Genomic DNA, 18120 nt, shown 5'->3' on the forward strand with positions numbered 1-18120 from the left:
ATCTCCACCAATTTGTGACATCAAAACTTCAAGCAACAATGGGCAATCCCTGAAATATACCACTAGTACCGATGATACCAGTTCCCACATGATATGCAATGGAGGTCTTTGGAAATACACTAACAGCCACATGACACCTGTGCAGGATCTTGTAACCAATTGAAACAAAAATGAAAATTATGTTAAAAAAGATGTATATTTTCCCTAGGACATTTGAATCATATCTATTGAAATGAAGGGTGCCCAATGAAATTTGTCTGGCCTCACTATTTCCATTATCAGACAATGGCTTATCAAATTGCATACATTACCTCGAATGTGTTTTCCTGCGTTGGCCCTGGCACTGTTAATTCTGATTTGATTTCTTGCTCCAAGGGTACCACTTGTGATACAAATTCAAAATTTTCCTGCAGAAAATTACATATATTAGGCATGCTCTTTGCACAAATCTATCGATGTAGTCAATAACAAATTAGCATAATTCATTACCTGCCACTATCCAAGTTAATTTCAATATTTCACAAATATTTAGGTAAAATTTGTACACATAGGGGATCCCTAAAACCAAATGTTGTAGTTAAGGAGAAGGAAAGCATCCCATTGGAATGATCAGGGATACTTTCTATTGTGGAGCAATTATGTCACAAAAAACCTTTGAAATATCACTGACATCAGGAACAACGTACAGGAATACTGATAATTAATCTAGTCATCCTAAACAAAATCTTTTTTATGAATTCAGACTGCTAAACATTAATTTATACTAGCAAGAACAGCTCAGGATGAAATATAACTATTTCATCTCACCTGTTACAATTAAGACCTCAGTTAAAAATCTGTTTGTAATCTCAACAGATCTACAATCAACTGCCACAGAGGGCCTAGGTGTCACCAAGGAGGCACATTAAAGGAATACAGAATAAGTCAGTATCTCATTAATTTCCTTTCCTGGCCAGGCAGTGCCATAATACATTACTGTAGTCTGTGATGACTACTGAAATATACTCTTATACTATTTGTTTTACAACACACCAACACAGACATGTCTGACGGTAATTATGGTATTAGAAAGAGCTGGAACAGGCACGATGTACCCATAGCCTTAATTCATCATCAACATCATCATCATTTTCCCTTATCCAGCTCCTTCTCCATCTTCCTCTTTCCTACCACAATCTTGTCCCAGTCTAAATTTTATCTTCTTGTGCTGTTCTTCACCGATTCAATCGATCTTGTTCTAGGTCTTCCTCTTGCTCTCTTACCCTTGCACCTTGCCTCCAGCAAGTCTTGGAATTCTAATCTCCTCCACTCCCTTTATGTGTCCAAACCACTTTAGTTTATTCTTTTCAACTCTCTCATTTAGCTTTCCTATCACAACTTCCTTCCTAACATCTTCATTTCTGTCTTATCTTGTCTCTCCTACCATACTTCTAAGGAATTTCATCTCGCTGGCTTGAATTCTACACTCTTGCCTGCTAGTCAAAGTCCAAGTCTCGGCTGCATAAGTCAGTATGGGTACATAGTACATTTTGTGCATTCTCCCTTTACTTTTCCTTGATACTTCTTTGCTCCAAACAAGTTTTCTTACACATTGGTAGAGTGCATTACCCTGCTGTACCATCCTACCAACCTCCATGTTCACCCCAGCATTTTGCATTAATTCATTTCCTAGGTGTTTAAAGCTGTCCACAATTTCCAGACTCTGACTACCAATTTTCACAGTGCCCTTTCCTCGTCTTTCCCCTCTTGACATCATCATAATCTTGCTTTCCTCTGTACTGATTTTCATGCCATACTTCTCAATTTTTTTGTCAGTACATCAAGTTGTTGTTGCACTTCTTTGCTGTTCCTTCCCCATATCTTAACATCATCTGCAAATAGCAGTATCTTCATCTCTTTATCTCCACAGGCATCCTTTGTTTCATCTACAATTTCATCTATGGGCATAATAAACAAAAGAGGTAACAGCACACTCCCCTGTCTTAGTCCAGTCTTATTCTTAAACCATTCTGTCTTTCCAACTGGGGTCAGTACTCTGCTAACACAGTTGCTGTACATTGCTTGCACCATTTCCGAGTCTCATTTTAACCATGGTTTCCCAAACCTTCATCTGGGGACACTATAATTTGCCTTTTCTATATCTATGAAAGTTATGACTAGATCCTTTCTATATTCCCAGTTCTTTTCCATCACTTGTCTCATGCTAAAGATTGGGTCCACTGTAGATCTTCTACTCCTGAAGCCATATTGTTCCTCTTGTAACTCTCCTTCAATCTTTCTTCTCATACTTCTTTCTAATATCCTTCCCAGTATTTTAACTACCTGCAATATAAGACTGATTCATCTATAGTTACCAAATTTTCTTGTCCCCTTTCTTAAACACTGGTATTATTATCCCTTTCTTCCAGTCTTCTGGTACAAATTTGAGTTTGCACATAAACTTCAGTAGTCGGTACAACTATTGCATACCAACAGGTCCAACAGCCTTTATCATTTACTGTACTTTGATTTCATCCATCCCTGTTCCTTTTCCCATTTTCATATTTTGTACCGCTAACTTTACCTCCAGCATTGTTATATCATCTTCTGCTTTTGAGTCCCCATACTGTATTGGTTCTATCTCTCCTGTATAGTTGTTCACAGTCATGCACTTCTCAAAATACTCCATCTTCTCTTTATCTCCTCTGGGCATGTTAACAACTCCCTATCTTCCTTTTTCACTAGCTTTGTGATAACTCTTTTTGTCCTCTTACTTCGTATAAGTCCGTACAGCATCCTTTTACTGCCACTTACATCCACTTCAATTTTTTGTGTAAATTTTTCCCAACACGTCATCATTTCTTCTCTTACAACCTTCTTACATCTCCATTTGCTGTTGCCATATTTCCTTTTGCTTTCTTCTGTTTGATCTTGGTTCAATTTTTGCCAGGCAGTCTTATTTCCTTTCACCACTTTCCTCACTTCCTCATTCCACCATGGTGTCCCTTTTTCTTGTACTCTTAGATGTCCTGCCACAAGCACTCTCTGCTGCACTAACAAATACCTTTTAAAAATTGACCCCCTGCTCTTCTACATTTTCCACTTCAGTAACTGGGATTTTTGCTTCAATCCCTCCTGAAATGTTTCCTGTGGAATTTCTATACTTTTATTTTGCTTTCTCTTACCTCTTTTACTTTTTCCATTTTTTCCAACCATAAATTTGCCACCACAACTCTATGGTCCCCATCAAATGCTTCTCCTGGTAAAGCTGTCACATCCATCAACTACCTGCAATTTGTCCTTTCCAACAAAAAGTAGTCAATTACTGATTTTGTTCTACTGTCACTCCACCCATATCTCATAATTTTCCTGTTTTCCTTTTCAAACAATGTATTCCCCACTATAAGTCCATTACTTTCATGGAAGTCCACTAGTTCCTCTCCTTCATGATTCCTTTTCCCATATCCATATGGTCTAATGACTTCTTCCATTCCTTGTTCTTTGTTTCTGACCTGTGCATTCAGATCTCCCATAATAACCATTTCCATACCTGAAATTTATCTCTCTACTTCCTCCAAGAATCCTTAAATATCGTTTTCCCATTTTTCCATCTGTGGTGCATATACTTGTATCAAGTCCACCACTTCATTCTTCATCTTTAGTCTAATCTCCTTTATTCTGTAACTACACATTCTACCACTTCAACATACCCCTCCAATTGCTTTGAAATGACTAGTCCCATTCCGTTTATTGCCTCTTGACCACCACTCCAGTATAATATGTATCCTCTCCTCACTTTCTTCCTTCCATTACCTTTCCATTTCACTTCACTCAGCCCCATCAGTTCCACCTCCTTATCCACGAAATCTACTACTTTGTCTGCCTTTCCTGTCAGAGTCATAAGATTTACTATTCCTATCTTAATGTTGGTTACTGGTCGCCCATTTCTCACAGTTCCCCCAGTAGCCTGAGAACTGCACATTGCTTTACACATGGGATGCCCTAACCTTTCCAGAGGTTGATTTACTAGTACCTTACCATATATTATTTAGATGGGGTAGCCAGTCCCAAAGGCATTTTATACCTACTGCCAGGTGTTATTATAGGCTGCTCCACTGTAGTACAGATGCCTTCTGTAGCTGCTCCTCTGTAGTACAGATGCTACAAGGCTCTTCCACCACTGATGCTGTACCGAAGTCCACCTTTTCCGCCACAGATGATGTTGCGGTACATACTCATACCCTGGACTTGGGCCCTCCATATTTGTGAACGCTGGAGAGAAGGAACTTCTTCTTCTTCTTCATGTGCCATCTTCTAGCGAAAGTTGGCGGTCAACATGACGATCTTGAATTTGGATGCAGCGACACGGAACAGAGCCATCATGTCCAACCCATACCAGTCTATGAGGTTCTTCATCTATAGAGTTCATCATCCACTGGGACTCCTACGTCCTTCTATTCTTCCTTGTATAACAAGCTGCAGGATTCTGTACTTATCCTTCTGCATTATATGGCCGAAGTATTCCAGCTTCCGCCTTTTAATGGTCAGCATGACTTCAGTCTTCTTTCCAATTCAATCCAACACCTCGGAATTCCGGATTCTGTCTGTCAACAAAATGTGAAGCATCCGTCTGTACACCCACATTTCGAATGCTTCCAGTCTTTTACAGAGGGCTTGAGTAAGTGTCCAGCCTTCCATACATAAAGTAATGTGGGAAAGACATAGGCATGAACCCAGTAATTTAAAGCCTTAATTAAGATACTGAAATGGGAAACCACAGAAAACCAAATTCAAGGCTGTTGACTGAGGGGTTCAATCCCACTATCTCCTGAATGCAATCTGACAGCTATGTGACTCGAACAACATAGCCTGTGGGAATCTGAAATATTTACCCCAAATGATTAAATTTATAATACCAATATAAATGGTCCTTTATTGGTCATTATAAATTTTCCAGCTAACTCATTCCTGGCTGCCAGCGTTTCACCCTCCATGTGCTAGGTTGGGCTCATCAGTTGGTACCTAGCACACCCACCAAGACGCATGGCTAGTGCATACCGTGCAGGCTACTGCATAGGCTACTTGGAGCCACCTGCAGTGCCAATGCACTATGAGAGACTTTGTCTCTTACAAACAATTGATGCCTGCTTCGCCATCAGATGATATAAATGTTGATTCCCATAGGGAATCAAAAATGTTTGTCCCGAATGAGTAAATTTATAATACCAATATAAATGGTCCTTTATTGGACATTATACATTTACCAGCTGACTCATTCCTGGTTGCCAGTGTTTTGCCCTCCATGTGTTAGGTTGGGCTCTTCAGTTGGTACCTAGCACACCTAGCTCCAAGTAGCCTATGCCGTGGCCTCCACGGTATGCACTAGCCATGCGCCTTGGTACGTCTGCTATTTTCCAACTGATGAGCCCAACTTAGCACACTGAGGTGCAATGTTGGCGACCAGGATTGAGTTAGCTGGAAAATTTATAATGTCCAGTAAGTGACACAACTATATTGGTATTTAAAATTTCCTCATTCAGGCCAAATATTTCAGGCTCCCTATGGGAATCAACATCTATAAATTTACAATCTCCAAAATCCTGCTTTTTGGGAGGATATTTTGAAATGAAATACGAGATAATGTTACAATCTGTAAATTACCCTTCCTTTAACACAATCCTTGCTGACTAACGGAAACTACTGTCAAGACTGGGTGGGTATGAGCCTTGGGAGAGCCAGTTCAAAACAAGCAGAGAAATGGCTCAAATTCTGACTCATCAATCTCACCCGGGAAGGCAGAAAGAACTACTCTACCATGAAATCAAAGAAGAAATAGCAAAGAGAACAAAATGATCAGGAGGGGTGGGAATATACAGAACAAGTCAATAGGGCTCACATACTTGCCAACTTTCCAAATGACCTATCAGTAAAATCCCTGTGCATCAAATTACGCAAGAATCCAATGCACCAAAATGCGGTACAACATGTACTTTCTTCACTTGAGATAATTATGAGTTCAGCAGTGTTAATATAAAACATTACATGAAACCAGTGCCATTATAAGGAACAAATGGAACAAACTCACACAGATATCCTTAAAATGTATCAATGAAATCTACTTACACAACTTAATTTGTTTAGGCACACGACTAATTAAAACTTTCTAGTAAAAAGTATGATGTTGCACCAATTATATGCATCCAAGTCACTTAAATTATTTACTGTATCACATGCACATCTTCATTCTGATTTAATAGCTAAATTTGTGGCTTTATTTTTTATTTTTTGTTTTTGCTTTCTTCAGAAAGTCAATAAATACGAGTTTGTATAACATGCTTCAGAACTTCAGGTCTTCAAACTGGAAATGGCTTCCAGAGTTCCATTGGACATCGATGACCAGAACTGTGTCCTATTCTTCTTAATCAAGCTAAAAATTTGTTCTCACACTGCATTATTGTGATACAGTAAGAACAGACAGCATGAATCAAGAGATCCTGTTATATTTATAACGTTCATCACCTCCATGGATATTCAACAACTGTGCCCATTTTGATTCATTTGTAGCTTGGTTACTACAATACCAGATAAATTGTCTATCTGAGGAGTCACAAACTGGCTTTGGAGTTCATTCACAGCATCATTTCTTGTTTCATTTTCTCTTTTACAGAAAATAACAGGAAAATTCTCCAAAAAGGAATTAACAGAAGAAAACTGTGCTTCTTCAATAGCATCAAGTTTTAATTACCTGTGAATGTTTCAGCACATAGTTCTTAAAAGGGATCTTGTTAACCATGTAGTTACAGGCTGCATAGGAATAGTTTCTAACAGATGAGAAAAACAGATATTTGTCGTCATCTTGTAGAGCCTTTACCAAATTTGAGGTCTGAATGTCCATTACCAGTTCGTCATCATCCTTCTGATTCTGGATAGGAAGATACTGGACATGAAGCTATGCAGACCGTTTAACTACACTTGGCTTGACAAACCTGGTGAGCATCTGTTTCAATAGTTCCATCATTAATCCAAACAGTACAGGGATATGTAGGGAAGCACCCTGAAGGACGGTACTGATCTTATCAAACTAAGGGACAGTCACATGTAAAAAGTACAGAATGCCTTGTTTAGGTCAGGGGAAAGAAATATAAATGCTTTTCTTCACAAGATATAGTGGGATTCACGTTTCTGAGAACGGGTGAGTCACGTTTGGAAGTACATGTCATTCTTCTGGCAGAAGATGAGGAGGAGGAGGGAGAATCACACACTCTCTTCGTTTGTTTGTGATTAAATCTATTGTGTCCTTTGGGAATAGAAACAAAATATCCAGGCAGAAATATTTGCAGCACACACTAGGCCTATGACCTCATCCTTGAAAAATGAAAGAAGTGGGTCCCACTGATCTAATAATCTGTCTAAACACCTGGCCAGGGATAACCATCTTGTGCACACCTGCTTCAACAACTTCCTTGTTTCTTTTCCATGCATACTTTGAAACTTCTGAAGATGTTCTTTTCTTTCAGCACTCTTCTCAAAGTAATATAGATATCAACTCATCAACTGTAACTGGTGAACTTGCAGCAGCTTTTTGAGCAGCTACAGTAAGTTAATTAGATGGCAGCTGCAACCAATAACAAATATATCCTGAAGAGCCTCTTTCAAAACTCCTATAAATCCATTTCTCTGTACAATCAGGAGCACTGTGAGAACAGAATGCCATACATTTCTTAATTGGCCATTTATTTAACCACGACGGGATACAACTTGGAATCGGTATCATTGCTTTCATCTGTTGACAAAGAAAATGTACTAATCTGTAAACAAGTAACAGTATCCTGCGTTGCAGTATGCACCATTTCATTTAGAACACATCTTTTTGTGTGACCAGAATCCTAATTTTTGCGATATCTAATGTAGGAAAAATCTTTCTGAACAAAGCTTCTGCATGATCAGCTGCACTCAATGGAATATGCTCCCCTAAAAAAGAAGTAAACAAACACTCAGCGTTTATTACATCGTAGACATTACCTCCAGCTTTGGCAAAAAACTGTTTATTTTCTGACTTTCTTCCTTAGATTTCTTTTTTTATGAATTGGCTTTACATCGCACTGACACAGATAGGTCCTATGACAACAATGTGATAGGAATGGTCTAGGAGTGAGAAAACAGCCATGGCTTTAATTTAAGAGACAGCACCAGCATTTGCCTGCTGTGAAAATGGGAAACCATGGAAAAATTTCTTCAGGGCTGCAGACAGTGGGGCTCGATCCCATTAGCTCCTGAATTCAAGTTTACAGCTGCGTGCCCCTAACTGCACCTTAATTTCAAATTATCCAGATGTTTAACACACTTTACATAATTAGTGGGGTCATTTTCTTCACCATGTGCTATGTTAATATCAGAAGAGCACACAGTGCAAAACGAAAATTTGTCACCTGTTCTCGAATTCTGTATACATGAGAAACTCAAAGAATAGGTTTCCCTAAATACACGCTGATGTTTTTCACAGATTTACTCATGATTACTGATAAATGACGATCATAAGACAAAATAAGCAGCAAACACATTTCACATTACTCCACAACTACATAACCACAGCTTTGCAATGTATGTCAATAAATATGAAACAAATTAAGTGACAAATTTAATTCACATGCTTTTTTTGTAACTACAACATGACCTATGCTTTGTAATTTGCGGTGAAGAGCAAATGAATTATTTTTTTATACAGGATGGTAATTGTTATTATCAAACAAATCAATGCAAAGAACAAGCGTATGGTTTTCAAAGTGTCAGTCTCTTTCAACACAAACAAATTGATATTGATTGGCTGGGATTAAGGATGCATACCATATTCCCAGTCGAAGACTGTAAAAATGGGATGAATATAAACTACAGCAATGTATCGAATATTCGCTGGTCTGGCGTGAATTTTAAAAAGAGGATCTTGGTACATATTATAGTTCATCTGTAAAACCACAAATTTTTCTGTAAATTTTATGGAGAACATAAAAGTTGGTAGGTATGGGCTCATAAGACAACATAATCAAGTGAGCATGTGCATAGAGATACAATAAATTGATGACCCATGGCAATTAAAGAGACAAAAACCATCAGTAATTAAAAAGGATAACTATGGGTGTGATTGCAAGTATACAAATTACTTACAGCTCGATACAAATTTATTATCAGACATGGGTCCAGGATGTGCATTCCATAAAACCTTTTTTTCTCTCACAAGTCAGAAATATTGCATGAAACCACAGTGAGGATCACTCTCTGGATTATTTAGCCATTACATGAATTTTATAACTGTAGTAGAGAAAATGATGCTGCAAGAAATACATCCCAGAATAAATTATTGATTGGACCACAAAAATCACATCTCTTCTTTCACCAAGAATAACCAAAGAACAAAAAGACATCAGCAATGTCATGCAGACCAACATCAAGGGAGAAAAATTGGGGCAGAAAAGGGGGAGCTGAGTAAAAGCATAAAGCTTAAACTATCACGTATGTTAAGGTCATCCTCAGCTTGATGTATAAGAAGTACGACATACATACAAAACAGTAGTACAAAAAATAAGAGTAATAAGAAAGAATTTTACAGTATATAACAAAAATTCAATTTAGTGAGGAAAAAGTTCCAAAATATTTTTCATTTTGCAGTCTTGCTACAAGTGTAATGCTGATTTGACTAGAAATAAGTCCAGAGTCAAATCAAACGTGGTTGACTGACATCAGGTAGACTTTCTGTAACAGAAATGTCAGATGATCAGTCGCCAATGTCAGAAGAGAGGGTGAAATTTAAATTCCATTGAGCAGGTATTCTCCCTCTCCTCCAGACCAGTAGGTAAATTGTTCTGGTCAGACTACATCAAAATCAACTACAAAGTCAGTAAGAAAACAGAGTGATTTATTTCTTGTTATTTCTTGTGGAATACTGAAGGTTGCTCCGGTATTTATGATGTGTGTTTGATTCATCAGTCCATCGACTGGTTTGATGCAGCCTTCCATGCCACCCTATCCTGTGCTAACCTTTTCATTTCTACATAACTATTGCATCCTACATCTGCTCTAATCTGCTTGGTCTACCCCTACCATTCTTACCACCTACAGTTCCTTCAAAAACCAAATGAACAAGTCCTGGGTGTCTTAAGATGTGTCCTATCATTCTATCTCTTCTTCTTGCCAAAGCCAAATCGATCTCCTCTCACCAATTTAATTCAGTATATCTTCATTCGTGATTCGATCTATCCATCTCACCTTCAGCATTCTTCTGTAACACCACATTTCATAAGCTTCTATTCTCTTTCTTTCTGAGCTAGTTATCGTCCATGTTTCACTTCCATACAATGCCACACTCCACACGAACGTCTTCAAAAACATCTTTCTAATTCCGATATCAATGTTTGAAGTGAGCAAATGTCTTTTCTTAAGAAAGCTCTTCCTTGCTTGTGCTAGTCTGCATTTTATATCCTCCTTACTTCTGCCATTGTTAGTTATTTTACTACCCAAGTAACAATATTCATTTAGTTCCTTTAAGACTTCATTTCCTAATCTAATATTTCCTACATCACCTACCTTCGTTCGACTGCACTCCATTACTTTTGTTTTGGACTTATTTATTTTCATCTTGTACTCCTTACCCAAGACTTAATCCATACCATTCAGCAATTTCTCGAGATCTTCTGAAGTCTCAGATAAAATAACAATATCATCAGCAAATCTCAAGGTTTTGATTTTCTCTCATTGGACTGTGATTCCCTTTCCAAATTACTCTTTGATTCCATTTATTGCCTATTCTATGTAAACATTGAAAAGGAGAGGGAACAAACTGCAGCCTTGCCTCACTCCTTTCTGGATTGCTGTTTCTTTTTCAAATCCCTCGATTCTTATCACTGCAGGCTGATTTTTATACAGATTGTAGATAATTCTTCGTTCTCGGTATCTGATCCCTATCATCTTCAGAATCATAAATAGCTTGGTCCAATCAACATTATCGAATGCCTTTTCTAGATCTACGAATGCGATGTATGTGGGCTTGTCCTTCTTGACTCGATCCTCTAAGATCAGACGTAAAGTCAGGATTGCTTCACGTGTTCCTACATTTCTTCTGAAGCCAAATTGATCTTCTCCCAACTCGGCTTCAACCTGTTTTTCCTTTCTTCTGTAAATAATACATGTTAAAATTTTGCAAGCATGAGATACTAAACTAATGGTGCAGTAGTTTTCACACCTGTCAGCACTGGCTTTCTTGGGAATAGGTATAACAACATTCTGCCAAAAATCGGATGGGACTTCTCCTCTCTCATACATCTTGCACACTAAATGAAATAACCTTGCCATGCTGGTTTCTCCTAAGCCAGTCAGTAATTCAGAGGGAATATCATCAATTCCAGATGCCTTGTTCCTATTTCGGTCACTCACAGCTCTGTCAAACTCTGACCTCAAAGTTGGGTCTCCTATTTCATCAGCATCAACAGCCTCTTCATGTTCCAGAACCAAATTATCTACATCTTTAACTTGTTACAACTGTTGGATATGTTCCTGCCATCTTTCTGCTTTGTCTTCTTTCCCTAGAAGTGGCTTTCCAACTGAGCTCTTAATATTCATAAACCTAGATTTCCTTTCTCCAAAGGTTTCCTTGATTTTCCTGTATGCAGCATCTACCTTTCCCAGGACCTTTGACATCCTTGCACTTCTCCTTCAGCCATTCTTCCTTAACTACCTTGCACTTTCTATCCACTTCATTCTTTCATCGCCTGTATTCTTTTCTGCCCTCTTCATTTCTTTCATCGTTCATCAATCAGGTCTAGTACCTCCTGAGTTATCCACTGATTCTTAGCTGACCTTTTCTTCCTTCCTAACATTTCTTCAGCAGCACTACTGACTTCATTTTTCATGACTCTCCACTCTTCCTCTATAGTGTTTCCTTCAGCCTTTTCATTTAGTCCTTGTGCAACATGTTCTTTGAAACAATCCCTCACACTCTTTTCTTTCAAGTCTAGATCCCATCTTTTTGCATTCCTTCCCTTCTTCAATTTCTTCAACTTCAGATGGCATTTCATGACCAACAAGTTGTGGTCAGAGTCCACGTCTGCTCCTGGGAAAGTTTTGCAATCCAACACCTGGTTTCTGAATCTCTGCCTAATCATAATGAAGTCTATCTGATACCTTCCAGTGTCTCCAGGTCTCGTCCATGTATACAGCCGTCGTTTGTGGTGTTTGAACCAAGTATTGGCAAGGACTAAATTATGATCAGTGCAGAATTCGACCAGCCGACTTCCTCTCTCGTTCCTTTTTCCAATCCAAATTCTCCTACTGTACTACCTTCTCTTCCTTGGCCTACCACTGCATTCCAGTCTCCCATCACAATTAGATTCCCGTTACCTTTTACATATTGTATTAAATCACCTATCTCCTCATATATTCTTTCGATTTCTTCATCATCCGCTGAACTAATAAGCATATAGACCTGCGCTATTGTGGTGGGCATTGGTTTAGTGTCTATCTTTACGACAATAATTCTTTCACTATGCTCGTCGTTGTAGCTTACCCGCTGCCCTATTTTCTTATTTCCCCTGTTTGATTTTGTACTGATAATTCGGTAGTCGCCTGAACAAAAATCTTGTTCTTCCTGCCAACGTACTTCACTTATACCAACTACATCTAACTATAGCCTATCCAGCTCCCTTTTCAGATTCTCTAACCTACCACAACTATTCAAACTTCTAACATTCCACGCTCCGACTTGCAGAATGTCAGTATCCATCTTCCTGATGATCGCCCCCTCTCGGAGATCCGAATGGGGTACTAGTTTACCTCTGGAATATTTTACCCGGGAGAAAGCCATCATCAGTACATCATTCATACAGAGAGAGCTGCATGTCCTCGGGAGGTAGTTATGGCTGTAGTTTCCCGTTGCTCTCAGCCATGTGGCAGTATCAACACAGCTAAGCCATGTTGAGTATTATTACAAGGCCGTATCAGTCAATCATCTAGACTGCCGCCCTTGCAACTACCGAAAGGCTGCTACCCCCTTTCGATGAACCATTCGTTAGTCTGGTCTCTCAACACCCATCCGACATGGTTGCACCTGCGGCTCGGCTATCTGCATCGTTGGGATACACAAGCCTCCCTACCGCGGCAAGGTCACATGGTTCGCAGAGGAGGGTATCTATGATATGACATTCAATTTCACATCACATATTACCATCCTGGAAAAATACAATTAAAATTATTCACTCCTTTCAATTTCATATGCTAGAAAGGATATTCAAACTCCTTTTTCTTTACCAACAGACATCCTTCAGTACTGGAAATGTCAATTTCCATTCCATACTCACCACACCTCCCTTCCAGCTACAAGATAATATATTGGAGGCCTTCAGCATCATCTGCCATTATGACATAGGCAAGAACCGTTACTATATTTCCACTCACCTCAATAACTCCCTCCTATTTAATATTCTCAGGAAATGGGCCACATGTTCCCTTAGTCTAAACCCGGTAACTTCTGTGGGCCAGGAACTCATTTTATCATATATACGAGAAATAACCATGATTTCCAATTCTTCTCATGGAATTTTAAAATTAGTTTATGCGTACTAAAAATCTGGCCCGACAGCCTCTCCGTGGTCTGAAAAGCTGCACTGGCTTTTATCTAATTGACTCTCCATCACTTTTTCAATTATTAGATAGTATTTTTTATAGTCAACTTACGGCGTTTGAGGGTTCTTCTGCATCTGAAGACCATGCTGGTTCACATTTGACGAACACTGGTTCCTCCATGATTTTTAGATCAAATACCCTGCAAGATACAAGCAATACACCTCTTGAAATAGGCCAAGTTCAATACACATAAAATTTGGGAATCATTTTGATTCACTGTCTTGGATGTTGGAAATTCCAATATCACCCCCATATATATGTCCTTATTGACTCAGAAGTGGGACAAAATGAAGGAAGAGGAATGGTGGAAGGAGGAAGGAAGGTGCATAAGTGCCATGACACAGCAGCAAATGGGTAAGGGGAAAGTATTGTATGCGCACCTTTTAGCGATACGTGGACACCCTAGTGCTGAATCGGTCGACCGCGGGTATCTTCGAGATTTGTATTGGCAACCTTTGAAACACAAACGATGAATCGCTTATGCATCATTGTGCAACATCTGGAGTACACTTTACGTACTAGTACTGTTGTTGCTTACACAGCAAAGCCAAACTATAGAATTCATGCTAGGAACAAGATTTGCATCGAGAAATGTTATATAATGTTATATAACGTGTGTATGATACAGTTGTTGGCTCAAGATAATAAAGGTTTAGAAAATTCATATTGATCGATCATATTATTCATTCAATTCAGATTTCATTTCCATTCAGTTGGCAGTATTACCGGAACTGGGAGAGCTCCCTCCTTACTCCTCACCCCAATACAAAGAAATATTGCTAAAAGTTGCGCAGACTATAGGAGGAGGATGACGATATGTCCTTAGTTTTTGTGACTTGGGGAGATTTATTTTTAAGAGAGAAGTAACCCTACAATAAATAAACTTCTTCTGTTAACTCTAGTAAGAAGAAAAAAAAAGGAAGAGTTCATTAAAACTGTGCTAACTAGTTCCCAAAAGAGAGATTAAGATTTCAACATGTCATGGTTACACATCACAGCATGCTTAAAGATATTGCGAACGTAGGAACTATTCTCCCACTGGCTAGCAACAAGAAAATAACAGAATATGAGACACGTCTGGCTAGCAACAAGACCATTAGTCACCAGGCTTCCGCCATCCCTTGTGACAGTACTGGCTAGTGACAACATCAATGCACAGTTAAGTCATGGAAACTGCCATGACACATCAATTTCAAACTCTGAGGTTTCATTATGCTTGGTACGGGGTTTAGGGGCAGACATTTTTCTTGATACCGCATGTTACTCCAGATGAAATTTCCAACACAGGATGTTCAAGAATTCCAGGTACAGCTATCCTGGTATACACCCAGGAGCTAAAAATGCCCTCTCTCCTAACTAAAACAACACTTTACTTGTCGGAAATAATTAATAACTAGCATCACAAAGTGACAGGTAACTTTATTTACCAGAACTTAATTTCCGCCAACTTACATCACTGCTAGATAAAAAGTGCATTAACAAAAATGAGACATAAAGTAATTTGAGAATCTCGATTCAAACAATGAAATTTTTGACAATGAAAAATGAGGCAGTCAAAGACAGAATTCCTCACATAAAAGTCATACATTTATATTATGCCATACTAAAGCAAAACCACGATGAATATAAATTTTTCACTTTTCTCCTCTTTACTCCAACTGATGTATTTTAGTGCGATCTCAATGCATTATAAAAATGCGAAAATTGCTAAATATTTAACATTAGATCCTTGAAGTAAAATATAGGTATTTTTGTACATACATTTTTTAAGTTATCAGTAGATACGATATCTGCAATTGTCTCGGTTTTGCGCGGGCATTGTTTGGAATCTCAGGAAACATAACACCAAAATTTTTGCATATATCGCAGCCTTCCACTGGCACAGCGATTTATTAGAAACTAGAACGAACGTTGAAATCTTCTCGTTAGGAACGCGACGGTGTTGCCCGACATGTACTGTACCAATCTCCGCCGAGATCTAAACAGCATTACGACCAGTTCAAGATGGAAACTCTTCCTTCGTTCAAAACATCATCGTAGAAACATGCAGAAGAAGTAGAAAACTGTGACACGAATACCTTCAGACTAAATCACAGTACCTCAATATATCATCACTGGTCTAAGTCGGCGACAAGCATTATTACTGGTTTGGGAAATATTCTACAATACACACTATACTTGTAAACACAGTGTGTATAATAGCACCAAAGAGTCGTTCATGAACTAACTAGTTCATCTGACCGACTCTTTTATGGCCTTCATCTAAACAATTTCAGGTAAACGAAAGATACCAAATATTGTTCTAGATTTGAATAATCATAAGATATGTACTGTAAAAAAGGCAACTCCCTTGAGTTATAATACTGACCAGGAAAACTAGTAGAAAGAGCCAGCTGTACTTCAAGCTGGCTCAGCCAACTAGAACATGAAACTCAGGAAAGTAAGGAATTTCAAGTTGCCCAATTGCAACAGTCAAGTTGCTCTTGGTAAACTGTCAGTGTGTAGTAAATAAACAATTAAAATTCGGTACATTGATGGAATCTTATGAGACTGATGTGGTGATAGGAGTGGAATCGTGGTTCAGAGAAGGGGTGGGTAATAGAGAAGTATTTCCAGAAGGGTACACAGTCTATCGTAGAGACCGAGGAGTTAAAAAGGGAGGGGGGATGTTTATTCTGGTGAAGGAAATTGTTCACATGAATGGTTTACCAATGAAAGGGATGAAATATTAGGGATAAAATTAATTTGTGATAATATGAAGGAGGTGGGAATTATAGGAATATACAGGCCTTTTTTTTTTGCTAGGGGCTTTACGTCGCACCGACACAGATAGGTCTTATGGCGACGATGGGATAGGAAAGGCCTAGGAGTTGGAAGGAAGCGGCCGTGGCCTTAATTGAGGTACAGCCCTAGCATTTGCCTGGTGTGAAAATGGGAAACCACGGAAAACCATTTTCAGGGCTGCCGATAGTGGGATTCGAACCTACTATCTCCCGGATGCAAGCTCACAGCCGCGCGCCTCTACACGCACGGCCAACTCGCCCGGTCATACAGGCCTGGAAGAGAAGATAGAGACATGGAAATATTTGAGAAAATAATAGATTATACTCATAAAAACAATAATAATGATGTGGTAATAATTGGGTGAGATCTAAACTTGCCTGAGATTGAATGGAATGGAGCTGCAAGTGAAGCCCGTGAACAGAAACTGGAAAATACGTTAATTTGGGAGGGAGGATTTACACAAGTAGTACAAGAACCGACTCGTCTCAATAACTTACTAGATGTATTCTTGGTTAAACCATGGGAAATTGTTGATAAAACTGAGGTAATTGAAGGAATAGGTGACCATAAAGCTGTAATAATGGTTGTAGGACTGGTACCAAAAAGGCTTAATAAGAGGGTCACACAAGACAAGAAATTGTACAGAAAAACTAAAGTTGATGAATTTGGGACTTATCTTAAATCACAATTCAGTTGTTGGATAAGTGAAGGGACTAATGTGGATACACTCTGGGCTAAATTCAAAGGAATCGTTTGAGAAGGAGAGAAGAGATTTGTACCTGTTAAGAAGGGTAAAATGACCTCAGACTCTGTTTATTATACAAGGGAAATAAGAAAATTAAAAAGAAAATGTAGAATTGTAAGCAGGAAAATCAAAGAAGGTAGGGAGCGTAGAGAAAGTAGAAAACAGCTAACTGAATAGAGTGAAAAGGGAAGCAAAAGAGAATTATATGAATGGCATTCTTCAAGAGCGTAATGACCACAAAGGGAAATGGAAAAAAAGCTGTATTCATATATCAGGAATCAAAAAGGAAAAGGAATCCAAATTCCTACAATGGTAGGAGAAGGGGGTGAACACTATTTAACAGATACTGAGAAAGCAAACCTATTTAGTAGGGAATTCAGAGATTCAGTAGATGATTGTCAGGAGTTGGAAACCAAAACAGAAGATAGACAGCGAGAGACACAGAGGGAAACAAGAAGCTTCTCATTCACAAATGAATATATTTTCAGAGAAATCCAGCTGTTTCAGCAAGGAAAAGCAGCAGGAAGTGATCAAATTACTGGGGAGGTGATAAAGACAATGGGGTGGTACATAGTGCCCTATTTAAAATTTCTCTTTGTCTATGTCATAAATAATAGTGTAATACCAAAGGAATGGAAGGAATCTATAATAATACCAGTTTATAAAGGAAAGGGTGATAAAAGGAAACCGGAGAACTACAGACCAATCAGCCTGACCAGTATAGTTTGTAAAATACTGGAGAGTTTAATAGCGAAGTACAACAGAGGGATATGTGATGATAAAAGTTGGTTCATGAGGAGCCAGTATGGATTTAGAAAGAAATTTTCTTGTGAGGCACAACTGGTGGGATTTCAGCAGGACATATCACATCAATTGGATTCAGGAGGTCAGTTAGATTGCATAGCCATAGATGTTTCCAAAGCCGTTGATAGAGTGGAACGTGG

General features: G+C 38.7%; 2 protein-coding genes across 2 annotated transcripts in view; one reads left to right on the forward strand and one right to left on the reverse strand.

Annotated features, from left to right (window-relative positions):
* The window catches only part of LOC136874407 (zinc finger protein OZF), a 39399-nt gene extending 23836 nt beyond the window's left edge, over window positions 1–15563 (reverse strand). The window contains exons 1-3 of the mRNA XM_068227749.1: window positions 15409–15563; window positions 13699–13786; window positions 312–407 (exon numbers count right to left, since the gene is read on the reverse strand). Coding sequence (XP_068083850.1) covers window positions 312–407; window positions 13699–13786; window positions 15409–15410 — 186 coding nt within the window. The 5' untranslated portion in view covers window positions 15411–15563. The remainder of the gene's footprint in view (window positions 1–311; window positions 408–13698; window positions 13787–15408) is intronic.
* A 347-nt stretch (window positions 15564–15910) lies between these two features.
* Window positions 15911–18120, forward strand: part of LOC136874408 (zinc finger protein 182) — a 113674-nt gene continuing 111464 nt past the window's right edge. Inside the window, exon 1 of the mRNA XM_068227786.1 lies at window positions 15911–15923. The gene's annotated coding sequence lies outside the window, so the exon portion shown is untranslated. The remainder of the gene's footprint in view (window positions 15924–18120) is intronic.

Source organism: Anabrus simplex, chromosome 5, assembly GCF_040414725.1.
Source record: "Anabrus simplex isolate iqAnaSimp1 chromosome 5, ASM4041472v1, whole genome shotgun sequence".
NCBI lineage: Eukaryota > Metazoa > Arthropoda > Insecta > Orthoptera > Tettigoniidae > Anabrus > Anabrus simplex.